The sequence below is a fragment of the Pocillopora verrucosa genome, chromosome 10, assembly GCF_036669915.1.
Source record: "Pocillopora verrucosa isolate sample1 chromosome 10, ASM3666991v2, whole genome shotgun sequence".
NCBI classification, from domain to species: Eukaryota; Metazoa; Cnidaria; class Anthozoa; order Scleractinia; family Pocilloporidae; genus Pocillopora; species Pocillopora verrucosa.
This window is the reverse complement of record NC_089321.1, coordinates 8,331,944-8,350,322: the sequence shown is the minus strand read 5'-3', so window position 1 is coordinate 8,350,322 and position 18,379 is coordinate 8,331,944. Positions and strand designations below refer to the sequence as shown.

General features: G+C 38.9%; 3 protein-coding genes across 5 annotated transcripts; 1 reads left to right on the top strand and 2 right to left on the bottom strand.

Moving 5' to 3' along the window:
- Positions 1-219: 219 nt before the first annotated feature.
- LOC131791672 (organic cation transporter-like protein) lies at positions 220-8,579 on the bottom strand. 2 transcript variants are annotated; one of them, XM_059109028.2, is made up of 11 exons: positions 8,482-8,579; positions 5,827-6,024; positions 5,489-5,592; positions 5,021-5,249; positions 4,569-4,767; positions 4,254-4,472; positions 3,255-3,389; positions 2,686-2,780; positions 2,053-2,161; positions 1,530-1,602; positions 220-1,407 (listed from the first exon to the last, which is right to left on the bottom strand). In XM_059109028.2, exons 2-11 carry the CDS (start codon positions 6,008-6,010, stop codon positions 1,198-1,200), a joined length of 1,557 nt encoding a protein of 518 aa, XP_058965011.1. In that variant the 5' UTR covers positions 6,011-6,024; positions 8,482-8,579; the 3' UTR covers positions 220-1,197. The 2 variants fall into 2 exon arrangements, with proteins under 2 accessions (XP_058965011.1, XP_058965010.1); XM_059109027.2 differs by lacking the exon at positions 8,482-8,579 and adding an exon at positions 7,139-7,292.
- A 1,527-nt stretch (positions 8,580-10,106) lies between these two features.
- LOC131791655 (heterogeneous nuclear ribonucleoprotein A1) lies at positions 10,107-15,243 on the bottom strand. 2 transcript variants are annotated; one of them, XM_059109002.2, is made up of 4 exons: positions 14,551-15,243; positions 13,921-13,995; positions 12,632-13,471; positions 10,107-11,765 (listed from the first exon to the last, which is right to left on the bottom strand). In XM_059109002.2, exons 1-3 carry the CDS (start codon positions 15,173-15,175, stop codon positions 12,633-12,635), a joined length of 1,539 nt encoding a protein of 512 aa, XP_058964985.2. In that variant the 5' UTR covers positions 15,176-15,243; the 3' UTR covers positions 10,107-11,765; position 12,632. The 2 variants fall into 2 exon arrangements, with proteins under 2 accessions (XP_058964985.2, XP_058964986.2); XM_059109003.2 differs by lacking the exon at positions 13,921-13,995.
- LOC131791656 (single-strand selective monofunctional uracil DNA glycosylase) lies at positions 15,081-17,476 on the top strand. Its single transcript, XM_059109004.2, has 2 exons — positions 15,081-15,581; positions 16,347-17,476. The coding sequence occupies exons 1-2, from the start codon at positions 15,315-15,317 to the stop codon at positions 16,890-16,892; spliced, it is 813 nt and encodes a 270-aa protein (XP_058964987.2). The 5' UTR covers positions 15,081-15,314; the 3' UTR covers positions 16,893-17,476.
- The last annotated feature ends 903 nt before the right edge of the window (positions 17,477-18,379 follow it).

Genomic DNA, 18,379 nt, shown 5'->3' with positions numbered 1-18,379 from the left:
AGCTTTCACGTCTGACCGACATTTCCCTCGGCAAAACCATTTAGATTCGCAGTTACAATTCATAACGATAAATGTAGTTTTTATAGTGAGGTCCGAGTAGTCCTGAAAAGGAATGGTTACCATGGATACGGTGACATTTCGGGAATCTCTAGCAATCTTTATATCGTAGCCCCTCAAAATTTGTATTTTGCATTTAGTTTTGTTATAAAAAATACCAACAATTAATAAAGTGCTCTTTTTTTCTCCATGAGTGATCTGTCGCGTGACTTCTTGCTCGTTAGCTCGCGAGTGCCCGTCTGAATAACTCACGCCTGTTCAAAACGCACTCTTTTCACCAAGGATAGGGTTGTATTTGGTCAGTGGCATTAACTAAATATAAATAAACCAGCTTTAATCGAACAGTTTTAATAACTCCTATGATTAATTAATGTTACTATACTATACTACTATACTAGACTGGAGAAGTCCCTCCTTTTTGGCGAAGTCTGGCGCGCGGGTAAAAATAAAAAACAAAACAACAAAAAAGATAGAAATTGGCGTCAACACGTTGTACGGAACTCTTTTGGTACTTTTTGCGTACCTCTCTCCTGGAGTTCCGCGCGGCGCGTTATCATCAGTCTCCTTTTCCGCCGATTTTTCTGGGACGCGAAACGGACTTCGCCGAAAAGGCGTGACTACTTGCGGTCTAATACTTGACATGTAGTAGATTTTTGTAACTGGAGTAGAGTTACGAAAAATGGTGAAAAGTGCACTTGGTAGAAACGATCGATCGATGGCCTTACAACCCGAATTTAAAAGAGAAGACGATCTTTTGTACTAGTTCCGATTAAATGCCCACTTTTCGTATCAGTAACTTTTAAAAACGCAATTGGATTTCCCAATGGCTCGCTGGTATACAGTTTTACCTCTGGAAACATGTCGTCTAGAACTCTAAAATCTCTTCAAAAACTCAAACCACTGCATGTACGCCAAACCGAGAATGTCTACTCAAAAACTACTTCTGTAGTAAAGAAAGCCTGCCTTAGATTAAAAGCACTGCTGTTTCCTTCTGTTCCTCTAATAAACAAGCAGAAAGTTTAAGTAAAATTTTCCGTCCAAGAAACTACAAAGTGTTGGGAATTAGATACTAATTTACATCGTTGACGCTGACCAGGAGTGGACTTTAGGTACTAACCCTCTTCCTAGCTGTAGATCTCCCTACATTACAGTCATTTTCTCGGGGTCCTCCTCTTCGTCTTCGCCTTTTGCTGCCAACAGGCCTAGATCAGTAGCGCCGGAAGCTTCAGCACCCTTAAGTGTCTCGGCTGTCGGAGTGTTATTAGTCTCAGGGAGGAGAAGGCACAGAATTCCTGCCACAAAGGCATCTACCGCCATGATAATATAAGGAAGCTGAACCATGTACTTACTCTGCAAAAAAAAAGTTTGTTCAGGTTGGGTTTAAGCACTGCTAAGGGTCATGTACGTTATTTTTCACTTCAGTCTCACAAATCAGTTCTTTAATTCTTAGTTCATCATAGGGTCGTACATACCAAGCTTAACACAAATGGTGATGTGATCGCACCAAAACGGCCCGCAGCTGAAGATGAACCGAGGCCGATATTTCTGTGAGAAGAGAAAATTTTTACTTTTAATTACTTTTAGAACAAGACAACTTCCCTTTCGCACTTGAATTCTTGTCCGAAAAATGCGGGGACCAAAACAATCCGTTGTTAGCAGCGCCGTTGCAGAACCGAGTTTAAATGGCTATTAAAAATATAATAATCGAAGGTAAAACAAACTTTAATTATTCTGGATGACAATTTTTAAGTACCTTAGGATTCATGGTTAACGAACAAAGGCAAGATGGCGAGAGTCATACAAGCATGTGGCTTGCCTGACAAAATCACTCGCCCCTAGTTAAATTTAGCGCATGCTACGCAAGCTAACCGACCACTAACCATAGATCAGTATAAACGAAACTGGCAGCTTTGTGTACCACTTAAAGATTTCCAATAAGAGAGGGGAAACTTTGTTTGATAACTTGAAAATAACGTTCGCAAACATGTTCCCTACCGCACTACAGTCGGGAACAACTCTGAGGAGAACACAAAAATGGCGTCAAACGAATTCATAACAGAGAACTTCCCAATCATAGCAAAGATGATACGTCCTGCTGCGTATCCTACAGAGTAAAATTGAGAAAAAAGAGAAATCACTGACAACGTAAAAGGGTATAAGCAGGATGGCCTGTGGTAGGCCTTTAGTTACTTAAACAAAGCGCTGTAGTAAATGGTAATGCAACAGTAGCGGAGGGGTGAAAAAAAGGGGACGGTCCTTACTCGACCCAAATTTCCGTCAATCTTCGTCAGCCGATGTCACAGCGTTTTGGGTATCCCAAAACGATGTGACAGCGCTACTACCGTACCGTTTACAATTTCGGCACGTTTTACGAAATGAACGGCAGGGACAGGTAGGAGAACAAAGGTGGACAAAACGAGAGAGTTAGGGGTGTTAACTAGGATCTGTCGATTAGTATTCCTGTTTCTGCAAAGCTGAAATATAAGAAAAAATTGTTTCTCAAAGTGGGCCTAGAGATACAATACTATACTACCAAGAATGTAACTGAGAGGCCAGTCCTACCTAACAGTGGGTGAAGGTCGAAATGTGAAACGAGAAAAGAAAGATTTTGTCCAAAATCCACCTCACCTGAATTATCAGGATCAGAAGGAAAAACAGTAACTAATAGATTTGATATGGCTGCCACAACTAAACCTATCACAACTACTTTCTTTCGACCAAATCTAGAAAAGAAAAAAAGGATCAGAGGTCAGTAAGATACAACCAAAAGTATTTTCAAAAAAGGATGAACGAGAATGCTTAATGAAAACAAATTTATGTTGCAGTGAAAAAAGTAAGAAAATTACTAATGAAACAAAAAATGGATGAAAATGATATTATCGATCGCTTTTTTACAGTTACTTGAAAAAAGTGGAGCATATAAGTGCCCTGAAAATTATCTGAGCTTAGTGCATCGGCAGGCCCTTATTATTAGTGTAACGGCACGAGTGTTTTTTCGCCCGCGGGAAAGTTTGAGACCTTGTGCAATGAAAGCCGTTTAGAGCTCTGCAAGGGATCTGGGTATTAGTGTCAGACCCCGGTAAACCTCTCCCCGACCCGTGTAAAATCTTCCCATGTGCGGAGAAACGCGCGTCCAGCTGTGAAAATAACGAAAGCAAAATGAAGTTAAGACAGAGATTACGATTATGACAACCAACCTGTTCATGGCGTAAATAGCGAAGGCATTGCCAGGAAGTTCGACCAGCGAAGTTAGGAAAAAATTGAGATAAATGTTACCACCCAACATGACAGAACCTAACGAAACACCAAAGTATACTTGTGCGTTGACAAACCTGTTAGGAAAAGAAAATGAACTGGTTAGAATTTTACAAGATCGTTCCTTTGTGGAAGGTAAAAATGTCATTCTGTTTTGTCGAGTTCTGGGTTCCAAGCAGGAATTGTCAAGAAAGCAGAAAACAGACGGTGCGCCTGCAGCCAAGAAGGATTGAGATAGTGACAGATGTATGATATCGAAAATACGTCGAGTGGCGACTCGCACAACATAGGCAATTCACTTGTACCTAAGATAAATGAGAGTAAAATTTTACAAAATATATCTTAAATAGACAAGTTGATAGCAAAGATCCCGAAGTAGCCACAGGAAGCTTTACTAGTCAGGTGCCTATTTAAATCGTGTATTGTTACATTTTGTGGGTAGGTAAAAATATACAGGTAGGTACACTGTCAATAAACAAATTACTTTTAAATATGGGGAATTAGAAAAATAAGTGAATAACGAATAACACAAACAAACGACACTTTGATGAGTAAAAATAATTAATCGATAGAATTTAAAGCTCATCTTTCGATTAAGTGTCGTAAAACGAAGCGAAAGTAATCATCATGGCCAATCAGAACAAAGCAGTCGAGAGAATCCAAAGTGAATACAAGCAAACTGCCAGAAGCGCAGCAAAACTGGCGTGACCAAGGCGTGATTGGCTTTATTTTTGAATCTGATTGGTCGAGAAATTGGCGCGAATTTTCTGAACCAATCACAGAGCGAAGTAAAGCAAAACCAAAGAAATTCCGGATGAATTTCGACATTCAATTTAAAAAATTGCATAAACTACAAATAAATCAATGCACACACAGGCAGTTAGAGATAGATTATCAGAATAGTTTATAGAGGCTTAAAAATCCTCAATTTATTCTCTCACCAAGAGATCCAAGAGATGATAGTTTTCTTCGTCATCGAGCGGGATCCAAACAAATCCATAAACCCAGCCTCCTTCTCTGTAGTCCTCTGATCGTCAGGCAGACCCAAGTTCTCCTCGGGCATGGACTTTTTGTTGATTTTTGCCACTCGCTTAAGAATGTTCTCCGCCTCTTCGACTCGTTGATGCGTCGTCAGCCAGCGTACTGATTCAGGAACTAGTCTGTATTAAAAACAAATTTTTATATTTACGCCGTTTGCTTGACTCAAGCAGGTTCCGACCACTATATAAAGCAATCAAAACTCGTCGCCATCTTACATCCAAAAGATGAAAAGCACGAGGCCTGGTGCCGAGGTGGCGATAGAAAGTTTCCTCCAGTCCCTAATCAGGTAAGCCAACAGAGCCACCAGCATCAAGGCCCCAGTCCAAAAATACCACGCAAAGGTGCCTGCCATGGCGCGGTGATTGGGGTCCACGAATTCAGTTGCCATAATGAAGAGGCACACAATGGCTCCCCCTGCATTTGTAATCACAACAGCCAATCAGAGCCAAGGAAGATTTTAAAAAGAGCTAATGAGAGCTCAAAAAGAAACTGTATGAAGCGACTTTCCAAATCGCAAATCGTTTTAGTTTTGCTCTGATTGGTCGAGAAGGTGACATGCATTTGCCTTACCAATCATAGAGCGAATTCAATTGAATTCAGATCTATGACGGATCAAGTCTGTTAGTTCGATCCTATCTAGTGTTCTGTAACTACCATTCATACATACCGAGACCAAAGCCGATCATGAACCTTAGGACAGCATATAACCAATACCAAGGAACAAACGAACTGACAAATGCCACCCAACAAACCATACTGCATGAAAAGAAGAGAACTTTTCGGCGGCCATACTTGTCAGATAAGACACCGAACACCACGTTACCAAAAAGCCAGCCTAGGAACTGGATCGAGGTAGTCACCCAAGCCAATGTGGACCAGGAACACACCAAGCGCCACTGTTGATCAGAAATCGAAGGTTATTTAATTTGCATTCCATAGATAACGTATTTTTGGTACTGGCACAGTTTTTCGATGTGAAGTTTTAAACTAAGGGAAGCGGAGGGAGGGGGGGGGGGGGAGGGTGGAAGGGGAAAAATTAGAAAGTAGGTACTTATCAGAACTTATAGCCTTATCAAGGGGACTTATTGGAGATTTTACGGCGTGATGATTCGAAGTGAGATGAAGTTGGGCCCACCTCTGTGACGATGGATGTGTATGGTTTAGTGAACTCCCATTCACTGTCATCAATATCGCATCTGAAATCCTTGTTCGGGTTATTCGATGACATATCGAATTCTTCTAAAAAGGCAAAAACAAACACAATATGTTAATAGAACGGAAATCACCGAACAAAGTGAGGAACAAAAGCTTGAGAAATTTGATTTTCAGAAGAAAATCGCTTTAAAGCCAGAAAGCAAGATAGTCAAACACACTTAGAAGCAAAAAAGGAAATCGATAAATCAATTTATAAAACCCCATTGATGCCCTTTCATTCGTCCTTCCCCTGAGGTAACGGAGAACACGGCTACTCACCTGTAAAGTTGCAAACGGTGCTGTTTTGAGCGCATTTCCAGGGGGGCTCTAATCCAAGGAACGCCATGATGAGGGGCTGAAAGGTGACAGGCACCATCATGATACCCACCACAAAGACCAGCATCCATTGGAACCGTCCCATACCCCCAATCTTCGTAAGGAAGCCATCCACACTGAGTGTCATGGTGTGGGGTTGAACTGGAAGGAATAGAGATCATTGGAGACTAAATTTTTTATAAACCATTTGTTACACATACGTCATATTTTTCTTGGTTTGAATGTCACCGTATGTGGGGTTTCCAAAGCAGGCCAGCCAAACTCATTTCAAAATGGCTTAGCAACGCGACATGTAAATTAGCTAAAGACTGTCTACCGTTTTAGTGCCTGAAGCAAATGCACTTCGAAAAGGCATTGTGCGGCAGATGAGGTTATATTGTGCTCATGTGTAATATAATTATAGATTTTAACCATGTTGAGACGTACAGCCTAGTCATTAACATTAAATGGACAAAACACAATCCAAATCCTAAAGTGTGTGAAATAAGCACACTCGAATTTCGGCCTTGATTTTGGTAAAAGTTTTAAAAGCTGGCTCGCTTGTATATGTTGTGGTTCAATATTATTCTTGTTCAAATTTAACTTTCCTTTGTTTCAAACTCATTATCATACATTACAATACCCAAAAACAAAAGAAAATAAAATTTGAACCAAGGATAAAATTGAACCACACCATGTATGTTAAGTTTGCATAGCCTCATTTGTGTAAGCCAAAGGCTCGAGATCATGCAAAATACTTTGAGACAGGGCTCCTGTTTGAGATCATCGTTCGAAGCAATGACTCAAGATGTTTGTGTTTGCAGTGTTAACATACGAGGAAAACTCGCTGGAATCCTAAATTGCTACATTTCAGTTTTTCTAAATTTCAAACATTGGCAGGTCGACGATTGAAGATTGTTCTTCGTCACATTCAAATTTTCATGTATTACTAGAGTTAAACTAGCTTCAACAAACCCTTCGTTTCCCCCCTTTCTTCAACCGATCGAACGCAGGAGGCCGCTATCACGAGCATGCAAGCTGTTAATATTTCATGGCCAACCGTGTATTACATAGTAATTGTACAATTAGAGCGAAACTCGCACATATCTATAAAAGTGAAATTTTAATCGCCGACGCACGGTTTTGGCAAGTGTGTCGTACGTTATTGACTGACCAAATCGAACTTTTTAGCTTTAACTATTCAAGCACAACATTATAAAAAAACTGTAATCAAATCTCTACTCTTTATAACAAGCAGAAGACATCGAACACTCACCTTACGCAAAGTTTTCCTATCTACTAAGTTAAACGTATCTTTGGCAATCTACGCAAGTTGTAACCCGTCGAAAGCAAAACTTGTGACACAGATAACAAAAATATACACCAGACTGACTTTGTTAATGTACATTTTATGCAAGGCGCCTGCACAACAAAAGCGGCACTGTGAACATGCAAATTAACGGAAAAGGAAAAGTATTGTACTAAAGAACACCTTAATTTCAAAACAAAAAGGTCATAACAGGGTCATATGAAGAAAAAAAGGGCAACAGGAAAAAATGTGTAAGACCTTCTTTAAGGATTTAAAGCGACAATTGATACAGGCGCCAGGAAGCCTTGCTATCTTTGTCACTTTAACAAAAAGAGGCTAACCAAACAAAACATGAAGAAACAGAAACAAACAACTCAAAGACAGAAAAAGAAACTCGCTTGGGGGCCTTAAACTTCTCGCTGCGCTCTGACGTATGTCTCTCATCCAATTACGCTTTAATGGAGCACACAATGTGCTCTTTTGAGCCTCTCTGTCAAAATGAAGACGTTTCTTGAAAAGGCGTTTAATTTTTCAATGATTGGTATCTTAAATTAGTAGTAACAATTTTTGCTATGCATTACGAGAGCAAGGTAGATAGAAATCTGTTCTTTATGCCGGAGCCGGGTAAATTGTCCGACGGATCCGAAACAGTCTGCTGAAACCCGCTCAGAGAAATGGTGATTGGTTTTACAACAGCGTCCACTTTCGGAGACCAGAGGGGGACTTAACTACCAATTTTCCCGGTAGACCGAATGTCTGCTTCAAAAGAGAAACAGGGTCCTTAAAAGTCTAGAGAAGTGATGTGTTTTTATTTCATTTATCGATTTTTTTCGTAAACAAACACTCTATTAGAATGGTTGATATTTTTTTATGATATTTTGGGACTATTTTGGATCTCAGCTTCCAAGAGCTAGTTTGGAGTTGAGTTTATGTCATGACAACAAAATCAGATCTTTCGTGACACTGCCAGTTTGACAGCATTCCAAAACTTGTTATGAAATTTCTGTTCAGCATCTATCAAGTCATGTGTAAGGAAACCTCTGTTGGTGGTTTCTCTGTATTGGAAGATTCCATCGCTGACCGCAAAGTACGAAACAAAGATCTGCTAGCATAACAGATCTGGGAAGCAATTGACTTTCTTACTTACCTCTAAGAATCTGTCAGCCGTTACCTGTATACTATATGAGCTTGATCTGCTAAGCTTGAAAACGTGCCACTCAAATATCTCCTCAGTGTTTTACTGAGTCATTATAACAGTCAATTTAAAATATTGACAGACATCTGTAGAGTTCACGATCTTCTTTGCTTACCTTGCCTGTGAAAGCTTGACAGCGAATTCTGATATGAATTGCGGTTACCTCGCAGGATGTTTATTATTCCATGGCAGTATGATCGTTTCGTCCCTAAAGTGTCGAAAGGTCATCTGTGCAAAAATCTTTCACCATTCTGGAACAATCTTGGATAGGCTATCCGCCCATTTTTGAACGCATTCAGGCGGGGAAGGGGGGGGGAGGGGTGTGGGAATTACCTACCAGGTAGGGATAGCTATCCCCGATCTTATCTAACGTTGTATAGAAGGTAAAAGATTTTAAGATTGCACCGGACTACTCTGACATCTAACGTATCTCTTTTTCTCTTTTTTGAATTTGTTTCACGGTAATACACAATGTTACTAGGTCACCATCCGTTTCACCTACAATTTCCCTTCCCCTCTCCTCCCCCCCCCTGCTAACATCGGATTACCTTGCGGAACGCGGTGTTTAATACTTGCGCTTTTTCGTTTTGATAAGATAAAGGTATCTCCTGGGGTTAGAGTTATCATAGTTGTCTCTTAACGCCCACTCTAAGAAAATAATGTATGCTGATTATGACGTACCTTTAACCTGTGTTATGGTGTTTCAGTCGAGACACAAAATCGCCGTGTTCTACAGGAGTTGATGATGACTGCGAAGAATAAATTGTTACAAACACCAGACTAAATCTAATGTCTTTAGGATACCCTACCGGGCCGTGTAATCTGTATAAAACACGACTGCTCACTATTAATGCAGTACAGATATTGAAAATTTGCCTTATATATATAACGATAAACTAAAGGCATCAAATGTCAGATGTTAACTCTCGCTGTAAAAACACTGGGTATAGCACTGCGATGTACGGACCGCAAGGTATTCTTGTGTAGTGCGATGATCATTAGGTGGGCGCGGTTTACCCCCTCCTCCAAAATTTCACCCCAGCAGACACTATTTAAATAATGATAAATCCCGGATACTTTAAATCCTGTCTAAATTCATCCAAAGGCACCACTAGCCCGTGACGGCCACCTGCTAATGTCTAAGGTATGTCTCGGGGGATCAATATAGACCTACGGACTGAGGAAACCATGGTTATACTTTAGAAGATAGAAAAAGGTCTTTCTAACAATGTCACGTGTTAACTGGGGGGCGGGGAGGGGACCTAGGATACGCTACTACTTCATTACCCGAAAGGGTGTGTGTTACGTCAAATGTGTTGCGCACTGAGAGTTATTTCAGTCTTAAATAAATAGGATGTAGCAACGAAATAACTTCCCGAGAGCAATGGGAGTCATGTGGAGAACCTCTGAGAATGAGATGGAAGTTAAAATCATGACCTCTCTCGGTCTATTAAACCTCAAAGACTTCATTCGTAGGATACCTGGGTACGAAATTCTTAACTATAATTCAAGACACGAGCTGGAGAAACTCGAACAAGAATGGCTTCTCACCGAAAGTTGTGAATAAGCTTTTAAAAGATCACACAATTGAAATGTTTGCCTTGATGATACTTTCCGGTACCTGTTTCCAGCACCCGCTGTGATTGAGCCAACGAGGTTAACTATAAGCCTACACCATTCGAAGCGAAAAGGAAAAAGGAGTGGCAAAAACACAATTCTATACAATAAAAATGCAAGAAATTTGCAAAGAAACAACTTTATTCCTCATCAAATACAACTTACATGTTAGGAGAGAAACTTACCAGCTTGTTTTTCATTTTAATTTTTTAAATCCTACAGAAAATTTCATTTTTTTTTCTTAAAAGGCAAGTCGAGTTTTTAAAGGCACAGATGATGATATTAGTGTTTTAGGGTTGGGAAGAGATTCCACTTCACTGATTTATCACGAGATGATATTCAGGTGACCAAATTTATGTGTCTCTGGTCTCTGTGACCTCTCTGAGAATAGTTCTAAGCCTGGAGTCAATTTTTGTCCCCACAAAAAAGATTGATAACTTTCTTAGACAAAATTGGGATGATTTGTTACAACTGAACTGGATTGGGATTACACTGAAGCATAGTAATCAGACCTCTCTTCTAGGGGTAGACAGTCAAACAGTCAAATGCAATCTAATATCCTGGCTACGATATAACTTCCTCAAGTTACTATAATCCCCCATCTCACGGGAGATTGTTTCCCCACAATTGCTAGCTTGTTCTTCATTAGACCTACACAAATTTTCTAACACATTCAACTCAAAACAAAGGCTGTCAGCCTAGAGCAGTTAAATTAAAAATTATAAGCTCCTGTCTTTCTGTTCTTTTCTTATTTAAATGTGTTTAAGGAAAACAGTTTTATACACAGCTCTGACAATGACAAAACTAAGAATTGAGACACATGACTCCCTATAGTGTAGACAAGTCTGCTACCCAATATGAATGTTATTAACTTCCAGGTTTACAAAACCACAATCTGAACCAATTTTTATGTCCTTAATAGAAGTCACTAATTCAAGATGTCTCTATGGTTTTCAATACAAGTTTGCTAACTATTTCAATCTGCTAATTATCATTACTATTCTAAAATGGAGTATTAGGTTTATTAAGGTGCCAATGTCAACACAAACCAATTGCATATTATCTACAGTCTCCTCATTGGCCCCCATTAGATAACTACCAAGTCATTTACAACTAATACTTACTACCCTTTCCTATACAGCTGAGATCTAAATGTCAGTAAATAATACTGCAACAATACTACAAAAAATCAATTGCTCTATGCAACAAGAGTAGGTTTTTTTTCATGAATCTATCACACCTTTGATGAGCAGATGGAAACTAATCTAAAATAGGAAATTTCACAAATTTGTTGCTAGACAACAAATTTCTGAATTTATGCTAATTTAGGAGATTTAAGATATTTTCTTGATTTATAACTAGGCTAGGAAATCTCATGCAAAGAGCTAGAGTAAATCTGATGGGCTGTTACAATTCACAAGCAAAATATCTCAAACAATTGATCAAGAAGGGATGAACTGTGCTAAGATTGATTGTTTTGACTGTGTAAGTACATATTTCTGCTGTTTGCTAACATCACTCTGCAGCTATGATTCAATTCAAAGTCCAGCTTACTAAAATGTTAATTTTACCAACTTTATGAGTTAATGTCAATCTGTTTCTATATGTGTTATTTCCTACATCTCAAGTCTACAGCAGCAGCTTCCCTATTCTTTGTACACTACACACTTCCAAGCTTCTGAATAAGATGCAGTGGCTGTGAATGCCTGTCTACTCTGTTGTTTCAAATGTGTTCAGTTCTCTTGCTGTAACTGTCTGTCACTCACTGCAGCTACAATTAACCTGCATTAAAAGTACACAGAGTTAGTGAGTGTAGGTAAGAGTTGTCCAGCGTATGCTAATGCCTTTAGATCTGATGGCTTAAACAATTCACAAATAATTAAAAAATTGTAATATCAAATATTAGAAATGTTCCTAATAAAATCATTATTTCATAGTATAGTATCATTTATGGTTACTTCAAATAAAAAAACGCATGGAATCATCAGGAGCATTTTAAACAGATGCAGGAATAAAATTAAACATCTAACAAAAATATTAAAAATTACCTATCACACCTCGTGACAGGAAAGACAGCAACAAAATGTAGCTAAAACTTAACAGCCAAATGAATAACTGCATATAAAAACAACACTACAGAACAACAAATACTCACTGTACTCTTCTATTCCTGGAATGAATCATTTCAAATTGTCAGTAAAAGGACATTTTCATGACTTATTTGTTCTGTCTGAATCATCACTGTAAATCTGAAGTATCAGGACTTTCGTGTATTTTGATACTAAAGAGACATGTAAATGATAACATTTTTTTGAACAGAATCAAGTTAGAGATCCTATTTTTGAGGAGCAATACTTAATTGTGTCTGTAGTTCCTAATTTATATTGGTGGAACTATGTTGTTAAAATTTGGATGATGATGACCTCTGGATGACATTGATCTTCCTGTCCAAGAAACCTCTTTGAAAAACAAGAAAACCTTCATTTTTTCTGATGACAGCTTTGATTCATGCTTAGGCGAATAAATTGCAAAATATTATTTCATGACATTCAATTTATTCACTTTCATGAAGTGAAGCACAACTGTGGATGGAGTTGAGAATCGTTCAAAATTAAACAAAAGATACAACACAATGTATATGATCTTACCTCAGTAAGGTCTGAATCCTCGATTATTTTTGTCACCTCCATTTGCACCACGGCTATTCATACGATTGGCTGGACCATAGCTGGAATTCATCTGGCCATAGTTACCCATCTGATAATCACCAGGCACTCCTCCTGATCCCCCAACCCCACCACCTGCAGCAGCAGCTGCTGCAGCAAACTGATTCCAATCACCCATGGAGGGAAAGCCTCCAAAGCCAAATCCAGGATAGCTGCCATAAGCAGAAGCCATTGGGTTGTTCATCCCTTCATATCCACCAACAGAACTTCCACCAGTACCGCTAGAGCCTGCCATAGCTGAGGAGACATTGCGCTCCCCGGCCATGCTGCCCTTTACATCTCCCATACCATAAGGAACTTCATTGTAATTATCTTTGTCATAGTTGCTAGAACTACTATGGGAATGACCTCTTCCAGAGGCTCCCCCACCACCATAACTTGCACCACTCCCAGCGCCGTACCCACTTCCGGCTCCAAAACCTCCCGTCCCACCACTTCCTCCACCTCCTCCTCCTCCTCCTCCACCTCCCCCTCCAAAACCGCCTGGGCCAAACCCTCCAAAACCACCAAAAAAGCCTGGCCCAAAACCACCAAATCCCATACCATTGAACCCAAAACCAGGACCAAAGTTACCCATTGCACCAGGACCAAATCCACCAAAAGCTGCCGGATTGAATCCACTCATTAATGCAGCAGCTGCTGCTGCAGGATTACCAAACCCACCAGCCCCAAAACCACCCATGCTACCAGTACCAGGCATCCCACCAGTCCCAAAACCGCCACCATTACCACCTCCACTGCTGACAGGACCTCCAAAATTCCCTAGGAAAAAAAAAAAAAAAAAATTAATGTTAATGATAGAAACACACTATTTATCTTATTAACCGAAAATATAATGCAAAGTCAGATTTTCTCACGGCAAAACTACAGTGCACCTGATTAAAGCTGAAATATCTATTTCAGTTCTGCCCAAAAATAACTCAACTGTCTAAGAATTGTGCAAAATTTAGACCTGTAGGCCATCTCATTTCTCTCACCCTTCCCCTCTTTAACCAGTTTGCACCCACATTTGTCAATTTGCTTCCGGTTCTCATTTTGCTTGTGCTCTGGACATGGATTTGAGAGAAAATAGTCCAGACACTGATAAAGGGAGACCAATCAACTATTGTGTATCAAGACCTACTTGAAGCCTGTATTTACAAAATAAGGAAACTGACGGTGTTTGATTCTCCAAAAGTTTCAAAATGTTTCATTCTTAGAAATGTGGTCACCTCTTCCACCAGAGCCTCCATATCCAGAATTCATTGCATTGAAACTTCCACCACTGGAGCCCCAACCTGGGAAACCTTTTTCCAATAAACAAAAATTAAAACTGTCAACACAGATTTGAGTTCAGCACACAGGAGAGCATTGGCCAGTAGCTTGTTGTAGATGAATTTTGAGGTCATATGTGTGAGTGAAGTTCTTTGCCAATTTATGTTGAACATCACTGAAAGACAGTTTTTATACTTAACCCTTAGGACTGACCAGCATCTAATTTCTCCTTACAATATCACACCTGAATCGAACATTAAGGTCATGAGAATGAAGGAAATGGTCATCAACTTAAATGTAAGAAGCTCTTGATGGATAGACAAATTCTCCTCATAATTACCAAAGGAAATGTACAGAGAACAGTATAGAGAATATGTATGCTGATTTTAGGCTGTAAAAGGTTAGGTGTGAAAATGGTGACTACCAATTGGGAAGGGGTGGGGTGGGGTGGGGTGGTTTGTGGTGTGATCATCTACAATCCTAAATAGTAAGTGGTTTAAACTTATCTTCCGTTTCGAAAATTTTTTAAAAAGATTATCTTTACATATTTTAACGGAGAATTCCTTTTATAAAGAACTATGCCTGACCTTCAGAGCTCGGAGTATTCAGTGCTCCGTTTGAGCGTCGTGACTCCTTTAACTCTTGTTCCTCCTTCTTTCTCATGGTGGCTTGAGATTCTGCCTTCTTAACTTCACACTGCTTAAGCTTTATTTGATGAAAACTGATCGAACAAATGCTCTCAACCACTTCTTCATTGTCGAAAGTGACGAATGCAAAGCCACGGAGCCGGCTGGGATTTTCTTTATCTCTTTTGAGGTCGATATCCAATATTTTTCCCTTGCCGAATTTTTCACACAAGCCAGTGAAATATTCTTCCACATCTTCCTCTGTGGCCGTGCTTGCCAACCCACCGACAAAAATCTTTCGTGTCCTCGACTGAGCTTCGCCCTTGGGAACCGACCGTTTTGGTTCAATTTCCCAGTTATCCAGCTCGTGGTTTTTCACTTTCAAACAATCATCAACAGCTTGAGCGTTATCGAACGTGACAAATCCGAATCCACGCGAAGGCCCATTTTTGCCTTCACGCATAATAACACAGTCTACGATGTTCCCCCACGCTGAAAAATACTCCTTCAAACTTTCTTCTGTTGTTCGCCGATTTAGACCACCGACGAAAATTTTTCGCAGCTGCTCAGGTTCTGAAGAAGACATGATTTTCTTAACTTTTTCACTCTCTCCCGATAAGTTCCAAGAAAATGGCGGATGGAAGTAACACTAATTGATGGGACCACGTGTTTAAATTGTAACAATCAATCCTCCTAATTTGGAATTCTTTACAACAAAAACAAACATGGCGGCGTCTGCCTTGATTGTTCCTTTGAAGAGGAGGAAAGTGGATGCTGAAGAAGAATTTTGTGACGAATTTTTGAAACTTGAAGATGACCTTTGTAAAAAACTATCGCCGCTTGTGTTTTCTTCTCCAATAACGCATGTGTATAACCCGCTTGAATATGCCAGAGAAACGCATGAAGATTATGTCAAGAAGTACTGCAAAGCTGGGCAAAAAGTGCTCTTTTTGGGAATAAATCCTGGTCCGTTTGGAATGGCTCAGAACGGGGTAAGCTTGTATGATGAGTAACTCGTCTGTTAACTAGTAAGTGCGGCACTTTTCCCGTGAAATAAATTCTATGAAGCCGAAATTTGATCAACAAGCCTGTTCCCAGAGCAAAGCTCCCCTAAAGGTCTAGAATCTCCTCATGCAATATTTTATCGTGATAGACATCTGTTGAGCAATTCTCCATTCGAGCTGCATAAAATATTTACGAGAATGTTTGATACATAACTTCCTCTACCTGGTAAGTCTATTTTCTCAACACCTGTGTTGACGAGAATTGAAGGTTTTAAGATCTTTCCTGGAGTTAAATAAAGGAGACTGGTAAATTGTACTGGAAACCAACAAATCAATCATATTTCAAGTATAATATTGCAAGGAGAAGTAAGTAGATGTAATAAAGTTTAACAAATTAACTTAACGCATCAAAGAAAGACTTTAGGATCTCCTCAACAAGGAAGTCAATCTTGTAAAACTGCCTTGTAAGAGAGATGCTTTTCATATGCAGATTGGCCTTAAATTTAACATGTCAACCTCCTTCAATATCAAGGTCTTTTATTCATCTTTGTCCTTGCTATCTTTAAATAATCATTCTTGTGATAAAGGTGTTTTGATGACAAGAAAATGTTGAATACTTTATAAAAGTTTGTATTCAACAAATAAAGGAAAAGGTCATTTATTTGATATCAAAAGAGTATTGTGCAGAGTGATAAACAGCTAAAAAGATTGTTGAAATTATTTTGCTTTCATTGACTCCTGTTTATTTGTTAGGTACCTTTTGGAGATACCAAACATGTCGTAGATTGGCTTAAAATAAAAGGTAGTGTGGAGAAACCAGTTCAAGAGCATCCTAAAAGACTTATACTTGGACTTGACTGTACAAGGGCAGAAGTCAGTGGTAGCCGACTTTGGGGTTTCTTTCAAGAACACTGCAAATCACCAGAGACATTTTTTGCCAATTGTTTCATTCACAATTATTGCCCACTGGTGTTTATGAAATCAAGTGGTAAGAATGTTACACCTCCTCAGCTGCCCAAGAAAGAGAGAGAGACTTTGTTGGAGCTCTGTGATAAATCTCTGGCAGATGTTGTAAAGTTGATGGGAGTAAAAATTGTTGTTGGTGTTGGGAAATTTGCAGAGGAAAGAGCTCAGAAGGCTTTAAAAGACAGTAATGTTGAAATCTATTCAATCATGCATCCCAGTCCAGCAAGCCCTGCTGCAAATAGCGGTTGGAACAATATTGCTTTAACAAAACTCACAGATCTTGATCTCATGTGCTACATCAAAAATGAACATTTAAATCCAGTATTGTCCTGATGATAAACCCTCTGGTTAATATTCACTGTAAACTATCATATTTTGATAAACTTTGATCCATCAGAAAAATGATTGGTACAACGAACAATGCATTCTGTATATAGTTTGAAACAATTACAATTTTTTTACCTACTTATCTTTCTGCCTACTTGATTAAAAGAAGCTAAATGTTCATAGTATTTTTAATTAGTCTACATACATGTAATAAGTTCATTTGTTGTGCCTAGAAATAGGCTACCCAACCAACAGGATCCACCTTAACCTTTTCACTCCCAGATCAACTAAGTAACTCTCCTTACTGTTTGCCATACAGAATTATTCTTATGAAGTTAGTTTAGCAAATTTAGCATTAGATCAACTAACCATTTGCTAACTGATGTTTTTCTTTATTTTTATCACTTGTCTGCTTGATATTGTATTGATATTGTTACGAGAAATTGTTTTGGTCACTCACTGGAATTAAACAGTTACAGGCTTTTGATTTTAATTCGTTTTAAAGCCAAAGGGAAATTAAGCACAGTGGCAGATCAGAAAAAAAATTACAAAGTGAAGTTAAGTAACACCATTCTATCCCCAGATTACAACCAACCACTCAACAGGAAATTGCTCCTAAATGATAGAACAATATGCAAACTTTGACAAAAATATCACCAGTTCCGGTTGGTTGAGGGTAGTATACACATACTGGACCATTATCTAGAGCTTATGCTTCATATCAGGGAAAAATGGGGGGGGGGGGGGGGTGCAAAAGATTTTAAATCTGGAGTTCCCATATATTTCCATGGCCCCCACTGATGAACAAACCTGCTTTGAGTCACTCTCTCTGATAACACCTTTACCACATCAGTTCTAAGATGATAAACAACTTTTGGCTTTGATCTGTCAAACTCTTCCCCTCATTTTGTTAAAAGAGTCAGTTATTATCACTGACAACAGTCCTTTTCAGGACTGCTAGCTCCTGAAGGAGTATACAACACAACTCAACTGATAGTCCAAGATTCAAACCAGCAACTTTACAGAAAGTAATCAAACATGTTGTGGTTTTTCACCTTACTTTATTTTTTTCCTATGAAACTCAATAAAACCGCAAATTTTGTGACTACAGAAGAATATACTTCCTATTCTACTTGTTATTCACAAAATAATATCTTTTATGAATACTTTTTCCATTGAAACTACTATAACTCAGCCAATAAAAGATCCATTAGGGCAATATTAATAATGCTTCTCTCTTCTTGTATAATTTCATACACTTTGTTACCCTAAGATCATGGAATTTTTAGCGGGGAGGTTGAGTGACTAATGGTAGCAGGAAATAAATGCTAAAAAGCATAAAAAAAAGATTAAGCTGCAGTTTCTCATGTATAACTTTTTACAACTGTAGTTGAAGATGGAATACTACCTGGAAGCAAAAAGTTCATAAAAATTTTTAAAACTTAAAATTGGATTTATAATCATTATATTAAAATTTTACTTTTCTAAAAACA

Bases quoted from the DNA above. Each gene is read 5' to 3' on its own strand.
- LOC131791672 (XM_059109028.2), bottom strand. From the start codon at position 6,010: ATGACACTCAGTGTGGATGGCTTCCTTACGAAGATTGGGGGTATGGGA. The intron at 4,473-4,568 runs GTAAGATGGCGA...TTTTTAATACAG, and splicing joins GTGCTTTTCATCTTTTGGAT to ACTAGTTCCTGAATCAGTAC. The intron at 1,603-2,052 runs GTAGGGAACATG...CTCTTCTCACAG, and splicing joins TTGTTCCCGACTGTAGTGCG to AAATATCGGCCTCGGTTCAT.
- LOC131791655 (XM_059109002.2), bottom strand. From the start codon at position 15,175: ATGTCTTCTTCAGAACCTGAGCAGCTGCGAAAAATTTTCGTCGGTGGT. The intron at 13,996-14,550 runs GTCAGGCATAGT...TATTGGAAAAAG, and splicing joins GAATACTCCGAGCTCTGAAG to GTTTCCCAGGTTGGGGCTCC. The intron at 13,472-13,920 runs GTGACCACATTT...TTTTTTTCCTAG, and splicing joins TGGAGGCTCTGGTGGAAGAG to GGAATTTTGGAGGTCCTGTC.
- LOC131791656 (XM_059109004.2), top strand. From the start codon at position 15,315: ATGGCGGCGTCTGCCTTGATTGTTCCTTTGAAGAGGAGGAAAGTGGAT. The intron at 15,582-16,346 runs GTAAGCTTGTAT...TTTATTTGTTAG, and splicing joins TTGGAATGGCTCAGAACGGG to GTACCTTTTGGAGATACCAA.